Genomic DNA, 12508 nt, shown 5'->3' on the forward strand with positions numbered 1-12508 from the left:
CTTCACATGGAATGGGCCTTCCATCACCCAAGAACTCCTTCTCCAATACCTTGTCACCTTTTCCAATCAAGGACAAAAGTCTCGGAGTTTCCCTGGTGGTCCAGTGGTTAAGACCCTGCCTTCCAATGCAGGGGGTGCAGGTTCAACCGCTGGTTGGGGAACTAAGATCCCACATGCCTTTTGGCCAAAAACCAAAACATAAAACAAGCAATATTGTAACAAATTCAATAAAGAGTATAAAAATGGCCCATATAAAAAGTCTTAAAAAAAAAAAAAAAGGACAAAGTTTCCAACTCTGCCACCATGTAGAGCTCTCTCTAATCACTTTCTGTTTGAGGACATGCCTCTTACCCAGAGACTTCATTCATTCATTCGACGGTGATTGGCACATCTATTATGTGCCACTTACTTGTTCTAGGCACCTGGGATGCACTGACGAACCCATGCCCCCTTGGAATTTTGCATCATAGCTAGGGGAAACACTGACTATACACCGAAATATGAAAATTGTTCAGTACAATCCAAGGTGCTATGGGGGGGCTTCCCAGGTGGCACTAATCATAAAGAACCTGCCTGCCAAGGCAGGAGATAAAAGAGACGTGGGTTCAATCCCTGGATCACAAAGGTCCCTGGAGGAAATGGCAACCCACTCCAGTGTTCTTGCCTGGAGAATCCTGTGGACAGAAGGGCCTGTGGACAGAAGGGCCATAGTCCATGGGGCTGCAAGAGTCGGACACGACTGAAGCAACTTAACACACACTGTATTCTAACAACTGTCCAGGTAACTCCCCATTTATAGATGAAGAAACGAAGGTCAGAGATTGAATCGCTCTCTTGAGGTCATTGATTAAAAGAAGAGCAACTGATTTTTTTTTAAATTTAATTAGAAAAAAAAAGAAATCACAAAGTGTTGGACACGACTGAAGTGACTTAACGCACACAAGGTGCTATGGGAAAAGGACAGAGTGGGACAGGGGGTCTGGGGGCAGAGTCGGGAGGACGATGATATTGGCACTGCTGAGGATGGCTGATAAAATGAGAACCTTCACCCTCTGAAAAAGAGCTGTGACTTGTTTCCTCACACTCCAACAGCGTGATCCCTTCTGAAATATTCAGTAATGTATCATTAAGTATTAATCACACATCATAGGTATTCAATCATCACCCCATCCATCCAAGAATTACACATATACACAACGGCAGAAAAGCAGAAATCACCTAAATGCCCCCAGATTTGAAAAGAATTAAATTAAATGTTGGTGTAGTCACAGGATGGAATAACATAGACATTAAAAGTGAGGGATTTTCTTTCCAGTCTCTCATAAATGCAGTGTATTTTACAAGAAAGACAACAAAATAAACCCTTTCCAAGGATGCCGGGATGCCCCCCCCCCCCGCCCACCTAGTTCTAATAGAGCCTCTCAGCACCAGGGTCCAGCAGCCCCTGCCCTCGGAGCTTCATGCTGGCAGGTCGTGAGCATCACAGAGCTGAACCGTCAGAGCCCTGGGAGTGACCAGACCAGCTCAGAGAGAAGTGGCGGGGAGCTGAGGTCTGCTGCCCGTGGGCTGTGTGCCACAGCTTCCCATTTTGTCCTTATTTCATCTTTACCAACAACTACCCAGGCTTCCAGGTGGTGCTAGTGGTCAAGAACCCGCCTGCCAAGGCAGGAGAGGTAAAAGACGTGGGTTTGATTCCTGGGTCGAGAAGATGCCCTGGAGAAGGGAATGGCAGCCCACTCCAGTGTTCTTGCCTGGAGAACCCGTGGACAGAGGGGCCTGGTGGGCCACAGTCCATGGGGTTGCAAGAATCGGACACAACTGAAGCAACCTAACACACACTGTATTCTAACAACTGTCCAGGTAACTAGTCATACTCTTTGTTTATAGATGAAGAAACTAAGGTCAGAGATTGAATCGCTCTCCTGAGGTCATTGATGAAAAGAAGTGGAGGTGATTTTAAAAAAATTTTTAATTAGAAAAAAAAAAAAGAAATGGAGTCTGAGATTTGAATCTAGGTCTCCCCAATGCCTCTCCAGCCCTGCCTGAGAAACCAAGAGGCTACCCTTGGAAGCTATCCACAGCTGGGCACACAACCACACCCTCACAGATAACATGGCATCATATCATCATCCCCTAACATTCGAAGGCTTATTCCATGCCAAACACTATGCTAAAACCCTGAGACAAAATTCTCATGACCTCTGTCGCTACCCTGTGAGCTAGATACTACTATTATCCCCATTTTAGAGAAAAAGAAACTGAGGCTCGCAGAGACACCAAAGCCACCCCTGTGGTCCTCTCTCCATTCTTGTTACTCAGCGGCCATGAGGACCCACGAGGCAGAGTGGAGAGCAAAGGCACCGAGCTGGAAGCCAGAGACACTCACGCCTGCCACCGGTTCTGTGATCTCGGCTGAGTCACTTGGTCTTTTCAAGCCTAACAACTGCATCTTCTATTCTGCATCTGCTAATTGGATGACTTTGTGTATAAAAGTGTTTGCTTATTCTACCCCAGAATTTGTAAAAGAATCAACCAAGGACTTCCCTGGTGGTCCAGTGGTTAAGTCGCCCGCCAGTACAGGGGACACGAGTTCAGTCCCTGGCCTGGGACGATCCCACATGCCGTGGCCAACTACAGAGCCCATGAGGAGCAACAAGAGAAGCCGCTATAACGAAGAGGAGCCCCCACTTTGCTGCAGCTAGAGAAAGCCCAAGAGCAGCCGTGAAGACCTAGCACAGCCAAAAATAAATAACTTTTTCAAAAAAGAATCAACCAAAATAATAATAAACCTCCTGAAAAAACTATAAATTTAAAACTGTAAATTATACATATATTGTAAATCCAGGAGGAATGCATAGGGCTGCAAATAACAGGATAGCTAACCAACAGTGATTTCAACAAATACATACAGGTTGACTATTTTCATACAGCTAGAACCCTGGAGGTAGGTTTTTGGCACTGTCATCAACTCTCTTTGTAGCTTACTGTCTGCTACGTGAGGCATGCTGGATTGTCATCCTTCTATCACTTCTAGTCACATAACCCAGATATCACGTCTACATTCAAGGAAGGTAAACCAGATGGAGGAAGCTGTGTCCATCCCGTTCACCAAGAGAGCAAACACTTTCCTGGAAACTGCAGTAGCGTATTTTGCTTAGGTCCCATCTGGCCAGTCCTAATTGCAAGGGAGGCTAGGGGGAAAAGTGCTACTTTACTTTCTCAGCCCCTAAGGAGAAGCAGGGGATTCCCTGGTGGCTCAATGGTAAAGAACCCACCTGCCAATGCAGGAGACTCGGGTTCAACCCCCGGTCCACGAAGATCTCCTGGAGAAGGAAATGGCAATCCGCTAGTATTCTTCCCAAGAGAAGCCCAGGGACAGAGGCGCCTGGGGGGCTATAGTCCAAGGGGTCACAAAGAGTAGGACATGACTGAGCCACTGACCAAGAAGTAGATGCCTTACACCATCTGCCTCAGCATTATAAACCAAAGTCTGGTTACCTGATGTTAAACCCCAGCCTGAAACGTGCTTCGGTCTTAAGAAAATGTGTATATTTAAACAGGATAGGATCTACTCATGTGTTTGTTTTTATATCTTTTTCTTATGCTTTTCACCCTGATAAACACAGAATTTGCTTAACGAAATAAAGGAAATAACTCACAGCAGTTTTATTGTTGTTGTTTTCATATTTTTGTAGAAATCCAGAGAGAAAGAAGAGAATTGGTAAGAAAAATTGTTACCACAACGACCACAAGAAGACTACGCAGCGGCCCTCGGGGCACCCCAGGCCCTGAAAGACCGAACAATGGAACCAGACCCAGCATCCAGGAGGACGCAGAGCCCTTCAACCCAGACAACCCTTACCACGTGAGTGCCGGCGTCTGCCCCACAGCTCGCCCAGGCGCGTGAAACCCAGCGCCGAAGCTGCGTGGCGCTGCTTGAGAGCTCAAGGCACTCAGCAGTCAACAGAGACTTCTATTCGATTATTTCGCATACATCTTTATTTGCCTATTGCAGAGTTTATAAGTGAGGGTAACATCACTTCTGTAGTGTAAAATCCTGATGGGTTGTACTCCTTATTCAAGGTTGTTTTCTGGGCTCTGCTCGTTTGAGTCACAGGCAAATTCATGACGACCTATTCACATCAGGAATTTGATTATTTAAAAATATTTCCAAGCATGTGCCCTGCAGGCAGCAGACAGATTGAAATACTCTTTCCCCCTATGTCCACGATAGTCATCCAGTCATCACACTTTTGCTGAGAAACTGCTCTTTTCCAGGCCCTGTGCACACAGGAGTAACTTCTGCCCTCGAGGGCACTCAGTCCATTCGGGAGACAGACTCACATAGGGGATCGAACGCTTCAGATGGAAACCTTGAGAACTGGTGTTTGTAAGGATGACACCAACATGCTAAACACTTCTCAAATCTTCAACAAAGTGTAGTTTATCATTACTATACTTTGTAGGGAGTGAAATCAGAAAAATAAGTACTTATGTGTAACTAGTGTTTTAACTAAATAATAAACTAGTATTTTAACTAGTTAGCAAAAAATACATGGATTTATTTTAAATGTATACAATGAAAAGTGAATTTACCTTCTACCACAGATACCCTCCTCCGAGCAGTCTATTAACAATGGCTGTTTGCCCACTTCCTCTGCATAAGTGTACACACACACACACACATTTTTAACACAAAAGAGCGTACATAACTTCCTTACTTTGCTGTCTCTCCAGTTACAATACAGCATTTTAGGAATTCCACTGTATCTCTTACATGGATCCACCTCATTCATTTTAATGGTGACCTTGTATTCCATTGTGTGGATACATGTATAGAAATTTAAACAGTTCTGCTTTGGTGGGCATGTAAATATTCCTCCAATACCATTAATAGGATATACCTAGTACCTCCTGCGCAGGGTATGGGAAAGAAGTCATGCAGATGAAGCTGTTAGCACAGTGCTCGGCACATAGGAAGTACGAACTTGCTCCCTGTTAGCTATTAGTCTTATCCACACTTCTTGTACATGAAGGGAGTATATCTTTAGCACAAATGGGGCTTCCCTGGCGGTGTGCTGTGCTTAGTCGCTCAGTCGTGTCCGAGTCTTTTCGACTCCATGGACTGTAGCCCGCTAGGCTCATTTGTCCATGGAATTCTCCAGGCAAGAATACTGGAGTGGGTTGCCCATACCCTCTTCCTCCAGGGGATCTTCCTAACCCAGGCATCAAACCCAGGTCTCCCGCATTGCAGGCGGATTCTTTACCAGCTGAGCCACTAGAAAAGCCCTTCCTGGTGGCTCTGTGCTGTAGGCATTTAAAAAACTGCAAGTGCAGAGAGAGTCTTTCTCTGAACTCCCCTTATCTGCCTAAAGACAAATCCTCCAGAAGGAATTCTATTGTCATAAATCCCCTCCCCGGGAGTTTCATTAACCAGGGAAGATGGACTCATCACAGGAGGAGAGTGGAAGTCAGCACCACATTCAGACAAACTTCATCACAATCATACCTCCAATGTGTTCTTCTAAGGGTCCACTCGTCTCTCCTAGAAGTCACTGACCCTGCCATAAGAGATCTACATCCCCATCTACCCTTTCCTATTCAGATGATATTTAATCCTGAATTTTAAGCTGCCTGGGAGTTACTCTTGTCCTGGGTATCTTCCATTCAGACGGTAAAGAATCTGCCTAAAATGCGGGAGACCAGGCTTCGATCCCTGGATTGGGAAGATCCCCTGGAGGAGGGAAAGGCTACCCACTCCAGTATTCTTGCCTGGGGAAGCCCACGGACAGAGAGGCCGGGCAGGCTACAGTGCATGGAGTCGCAGAGTCAGGCACGACTGAGTGACGAGCACTTTCTCACTTTTTAGCGCGAGTACTGACGCATGTGGGTTTACTGGGTCACAGTAGATGGGAATTTTGCATTTTAATGGAGGACACTAAACTGCCTTCCAGGGAAGGCAGCTGCAAGTCTTCAAATGTAATGCAAGGCCTCATTTATTATCAAACTTTGTAAACAGTCTTGGGTGTAAAACTGCGTCTCCTGTCTTGGCTAGTCTTCACTCATCTGTAAGGCTGAGCATCTTTTCACACACGGAGAAGTCATTTGCGCGTTTTCTTTCCTGTGTAGCCTATTCAGTCCTTTATCGTATCACGTGTTGCAAGTTATTTTCTAGTTTGTCATTTTAGACTAATATTTTAAAAAGACGTAGAGCAGAAAGTATTTTTGAAGTAACCCAAGGCTTACTAGAAAATTCAGGACGCCACGGTACTTCCTTCGGTAAAGCTCAAAGAACAATAAAGGAATTGAAGAGACAAACAGAAGTTGGTTTACTCTCCAGGCAGCTGGCCTCCCTGCACCTGGGTCTAGGAGGGGGCTTCAGCCCCTTTACAGGAGGTGGGTAGGATGCGACTGCGCCCTGCTTCTGGACTTCAGGGATCTGTGTTCCTCAAAAACTTCCACACAGCAGTTTCTTCGAGCTTGTAAGCAGGAACATCTCCCTACGACTTCCGTCCTTCCCTTATCCCTTTAAGGAAGTATCTCAGAAATATCTCAATAACCAGAGATTTCTGCCAACTTCTTAATCCTAACAAACTTTTGTTGGCCCCTCAGGTCAGATGCCTCAGCCGGCAGGCTTGTTGGCTCCTCCCACCCTGTGTGTGCGCGTGCGCTCAGCCGTGTCCGACTCTGCAACCCCGTGGACTGGAGCCCACCAGGCTCCTCTGTCCGTGGGATTTTTTAGGCAAGAATACTGGAGTGGGTTGCTGTGTCCTTCTTCAGATCCTCCCAACCCAGGGACTGAACCTGCATCTCCTGAGTCTCCTCCATTGGCAGGTGGATTCTTGACCACTGAGCCACCTGAGAAGCCCCTCAAATCGGGAGTTTTTTTATTTTGGCCGTTCCAGGTGAACCTTTTCCAAGATATAAAGCTGGAGGAGGAAAGTCTGAAGAATTTGAAAAAACGAAACAAAACAAAAAACCCTGGTGTTAGTAAGACAAATACTTTGATGACAAAATGTGAACATAAGCTTTATTGGATGGTGTTGAATTGTTAAGTCTTGTGAGGTGTGGTAATGGCAGTGTGGTGCAGGAAAATATCTTATTTTGGAGAAACATTCTAACATATTTATGGGTGAAATGTCACAATGCTCTCTTTAAATTTACTTTAGAATTTTAAATACTTTAAAAAAATCAGATTTGACAAAAGGTTAGCAATTGTCAAATCCAGATGATGTTCAAGTACACAATTTTCTCCACTTTTCAGTTTGGTCTGAAATGTCTTATAATTGAATGCCCCCCACCCCTAAAATAGCTGAATAAAAAAAGTATACCAGAAAAGGTGATAGGGTTGCTCAAGTTCACTTGGCTCATTGAAGTCTAACCTACGTTGGTGCTTTGGTGCTGTGTCTCCACCAAGTTGTTCCTCCAGGAAAGAGCTTTAAATTGAATAAAGTATTTCCATTATTGATACAGACTCCCCCCCACCATTGTAATGCAATGCCATAATAAAGAGACTATAGAATCTATACCCCTAGAAATTCATGAAAAGGAAACCCAGATACACAATTTGGCAGGTGCCAAATTTCTTCCAGTTCTGTGGTCTTTCCAGCAGTGAAAAGGGCTCTGTAGGTGACCCTGGGACTTCCCAAGTGGCTCAGTTGTAAAAGAATCTGCCTGCTAATGCAGGAGACAGAAGTTTGATCTCTGCATCGGGAAGCTCCCCTGGAGAAGGAAATGGGAACCCACTCCAGTATTCCTGCCCAGAGAATCCCACGGACTGAGAAACCTGGCAGGGTACAAACAGTCCACGAGGTCACAAAAGTTGGACACCACTGAGCATGTGAGTAACAAGGTGACTTTTAACTTCGGTACAAGTTTGTAGTTAACTATCATCATGGCACACACAAACTAGCAGGTAAAGTTTGAGGTCTTCAATCTTTACACAGTAAATGGTGCCCTTTCCCGAGGGTAACAGACTCTTACATTACACGAAGGCAGAAACGAGACGACTTGCTAAGTGTTCTCAGCCAGTGCAAGTGGAATGGGAATCTGTTGTTAGCCTGGACCAGTGAATTCCAAATATGCTCCCCAGAGCCCTGGAAACCATCATTACAAGATGCCAGGGGGCCTCAGCAGCAGCAGAAATGCTACTTTTGAATCAGGCTTCCTTCCTATTTTCCTACTTAGGACAAGTTGAGCCACTACTGAGTGGTAACCATGGCTCACTGAAGGCGTAAGGGAACTTCACGCGTGCCGAGTCGCTTCAGGCATGTCTCTTTGTGCCCCCATGGACTGCAGTCCGCCAGGCTCCTCTCTCCATGGGATTCTCCAGGCAAGACTGGGGTGGGCTGCCATGCCCTCCTCTAGATCTTCCTGATCCAGGGATGGAACCCCTGTCTCTTTTGTCTCCTGCATTGGCAGGTGGGTTCTTCACCACTAGTGCCACCTGGGAATGGAGAAACTTTACCATAACATTAAAAAAAAGATTCTTCCTGTAAGTGACCGATCAGGCAGGGTGGAAGTTCCTTCATGTTAGAAGAGTTTCTGAATGATAAGGTTTTAAAGATTGAAAGCGCCTTACGGAAAACAGTGATTGCTGGTACCACTGAGACATTTAAGACCTTATTTTAAAATAATGTGTGTGCTATAAACGTCTCCTCATGAAGGAAACACAAGTAATTCTTCCTTATTTCACAGCAGCAGGAAGGAGAAAGCATGACATTCGACCCCAGACTGGATCATGAAGGAATCTGCTGTATAGAGTGCAGGAGGAGCTACACCCACTGCCAGAAGATCTGCGAGCCCCTGGGGGGCTACCACCCATGGCCCTACAACTACCAGGGCTGCCGTTCAGCCTGCAGAGTTATCATGCCTTGTAGCTGGTGGGTGGCCCGCATCCTAGGCATGGTGTGAAAGCACTTCAGGGAGCAGGTGCTGTGAAGAAGTCAAACTCCAAAGACAACCAAAGCTTGGGGCATCTTGAAGCTAAAGGGACCATCAAGTATTTTATGTTCCATCTAAGCAATGTTATTCGAGACACTGAACAGAATACTTCTCAACTGCTTTACAGAACTTTATTCAGAATTGCACATGTACTGAGAGGGTAGTTTTAAGTCTAAAATATCATAATAATCCTTTTATTACTTGCTATTGTTTTGCTTTTCTTTGCCAGGAAGGTCTGCTTTTAAGCCTTCCTTACCAAGCTATTTTGAAATAACCATGAAAAATTACTTACAATATATCTCAACTGTACACTTGAGTTCCTTTTAAATCAAGTCACTGACTAAAACGATTGGCTTCTGTTGTTATTTGCTCAGAATTCCTGTTTTTCTTAATCTTTACTGTTCTTTCCTCGTCTTGCAAATGTGCCCCCCGAGTTCCCAGATAAAAATAAGAGACAAAATAAGATATCTAATGAAATCTACCTGGGAGTAAACCTAACCCTGAAGGTGGCAGCTCACGGGAAGTCCTGGGAATAGGAGGCTGGCCTGTTGAGAGTCACGTCCAAGAGGAGAGCACCAGGACAAACAGCAGAGTGCAGAGCAAGGCTAACCAGACTTGTGGGGCAGCACCTGCACCGACATTCTGAAACCAGGTCTGCACATCCCTCGCAATCTGCTTTCAGTTACGTGGTCTTCAGGCTCGCAGCAGCATAATGACTTCTACCTTTGTAGCACAAGCTGGCTGCTGACATAGTTCAGTTACCAGCTGAGTTACTCTCCTAGTAACACGGGCAGCGCTGTCTGATAGACACGGCTGAGGAGGGATGGCAAATCTCAGGACCAAGGACTGTCTTTAAAAATTGAGACATCAGGAAGATGAACAGGGATTTTGTATTTTTGACATTTTAGTTTTGACCCTCATAGTTTTAAGAGATTAAAAACCTTCCTAAAGAAAAGTTTTCCAAAACAATGCAAAGATTCAGAGAAATTAAAGGTTGTGATACCACAACAGTCCCATAGTCTAAAGACACCTTACTATTGTACATCTAGTTTTCAAACTTGGTTATCAGACGAATACCCATATACCTACATTAAATGGGATGAACAGCAAGTTAGGTCTTTGGAGAAAAAAGGGATGAAGGACAGACACACTGACATGTATGGCCACACTGTTCAGGGGGCAGCAACTTCCTGTAGCTACAAATTTTACATTTTCAAAATGGCTGCCCCTCTACTAAGCAAGTCAGTGCCAATGGTTATACACACCACCTCCCACCTCATCACCCAGCAGCCTGTATGTCCTTGCCTCTGCAAATAAAAGAGGAAAAAAGACAGGAGTCAGTGATCCCACCCCAAAAGTGCTTGCGCTCTCATGAGGCAGATGACTGGGCTGCAGTACACCGAAGGCCTTGATAGACTTGGGAGCACTGGGCTTCTGGGGAAGAGAAGGCCTTCAATGGGTCTTCAAGGATGAGCAGGAGTCGGCCAGGCGGTGATGGGAAGGGCATTCCAGGCAGAGAGAGCAGTTCCGGTAGAGGCATGACGCTGTACAGTTAAGCAGGGACGGAGCATTCAGGCTGAGGCGGGCGTGTCAGGACGGAAACAGAGGCAGAAGCTCCAAACAATACTGCATGTCAACTTTGAGTTTACTGGGGGAAACGGCAGCCCACCCCAGTACTCTTGCCCGGAAAATCCCATGGACAGAGGAGCCTGGAGGGCTCCAGTCCAGAGTCACCAAGAGTCAGACACGACTTAGCTATTGAACACATACACACAGAAGGCAAAGGAAACCAACGGAAGGTTTTGGGCAAGGAGGGGGCTGGTCGTTTCCACTTTACATGGAGCCCCTTGGAAGCTTTCCATGTGGGAACTGAAGGGTGCCAGACTTAGCGGGGAGGGCGGGTCACAAGGGAACGAAGGCTGCCTCCTGACAACGTGCTCCCTCTTCAAAGCACCACAAGTAAATGAAATATAGGTGCATAACTTATTTAATAGATAATGGGATTATGCTGTTATGAAAGTCACTTGGCACCTAAGGAATTCAACACAGCATGGATATTTTAAAGACAAAAAAGAAAAAGTGTAGTTGCTTGGTTGCGTCCAACTTGGTGACCCCATGGACTGTAGCCCACCTGGCTCCTCTGTCCATGGGATTCTCCAGGCTGGAACACTGGAGTGGATTGCCAGGCCCTCCTCCAGGGGATCTTCCCAACCCAGGGATCAAGATCAGGTCTTCCACATTACAGGCAGACTCTTTACCATCTGAGCCAAAGCTCTGAGCTTTTTAAGGACAGAGGGGAAAGTCAAAGTTGGATTAAATGCAGGAATGACAGAGACTCAAATTTTTCAGTGAAAAAAACCTAAAGGTCTACTTTGAAAGAGAATGTACAAAGAGAATGTACAAAAAGAATCGAGTGTACAAAGAATATTTGGTTAAGGGAGAGAGGACACTGCAGAACACAAACTTTTCACAAACTGCTCCTAATCCCTAAGGGACCTCCGATCTGGTCAGTCCAAAAGCTGCAAATGCTGCCCAGTTTGCAGTGCTGAACCTCAACCTGTCCTTTAGCTAGTCCTCAGTGGTGAGGCAGACCAATCCTTAGGACACCACAGGTTCATTTTCAAGGTCCTCAAGTCCCATCTTGATTCAGTCGCCTTAGATGTGATGGGTGCTGCTGTGTCAGCAGAGAAGATGAAGAAACAGTACTGCTGGGTTTCAGCAAGTGATCCACGTCACATTTACATACCTCATTGAACAAATTTCCTCTGCAACGTTAAAAACTTCCTTAACCTCATCCTTAAACCTCCTTCCTACCATCACCTCAAATAACTGTTGACACTAAAAAAGCAAATATATTCAGAATAATCACTTAACCCACTCAACAGTTGTTCTTATACCAGATTTTATTACAGTCTGAAATACAAGCTACATTTTTACAAAGTAGAAATTCCTTGTGTGGGAATAATTTTTATTTCTGCATAAGCTGAATATGCTGATCTGATTTGTTTTATGTACATTTATTTTATAGAAATGTCACATTTTCTCTTAAGTTAACTGACTTATTGAGGGGAAGGAGGGAGTCAACAAAAATCTACATGCAGATAGCCCCAGTAGCATATGCAGACAGAAAGGTGCAAATTTGAGTCAACTATGCAAACTTTAGCAAAAACGTTTTACAAGCAGAGTGAGTTTTGCTGTTTATAAAAGAAAGCTGAATTCCTTTTAAGGGCTTTTGTACATATATGCATGCTCGTATTTTATATGCATATACAGGTTTCACTTTGAAAAAGCCCAGTATGTTAGAATCAAATTTACAGAACCGGTTAAGTTAGTATTGACTGAGTCAACCACAAATTTTATTTAAAATGCTTACATTCAGAAGTAATCAATTTACATACAATTTTTAGGTACTTCCTGTGTAAAGGTAAGTACATCTATATATGCATTTGCGCATGTATTGATGTAGCCTAACCTAGCAATAGCTAATGCTATTTTCTAAGGTATTTTGGTTGACTGAACCTTTACTATGTCTTCATAGTTTTTAAATCAAATATACAAGAGTCAG

At 44.8% G+C, this 12508-nt stretch overlaps 1 protein-coding gene across 2 annotated transcripts in view; it reads left to right on the forward strand.

The window, feature by feature from the left end:
* The window catches only part of CNMD (chondromodulin), a 32108-nt gene extending 22819 nt beyond the window's left edge, over positions 1–9289 (forward strand). The window contains exons 6-7 of one of the 2 annotated variants that reach the window (XM_004012041.6): positions 3696–3865; positions 8698–9289. In XM_004012041.6, coding sequence (XP_004012090.4) covers positions 3696–3865; positions 8698–8913 — 386 coding nt within the window. In that variant the 3' untranslated portion in view covers positions 8914–9289. The remainder of the gene's footprint in view (positions 1–3695; positions 3866–8697) is intronic. The other variant, XM_012184325.5, reaches the window with a different exon arrangement.
* Positions 9290–12508: the final 3219 nt, after the last annotated feature.

Source organism: Ovis aries, chromosome 10 (assembly GCF_016772045.2).
Source record: "Ovis aries strain OAR_USU_Benz2616 breed Rambouillet chromosome 10, ARS-UI_Ramb_v3.0, whole genome shotgun sequence".
Lineage (NCBI taxonomy): Eukaryota > Metazoa > Chordata > Mammalia > Artiodactyla > Bovidae > Ovis > Ovis aries.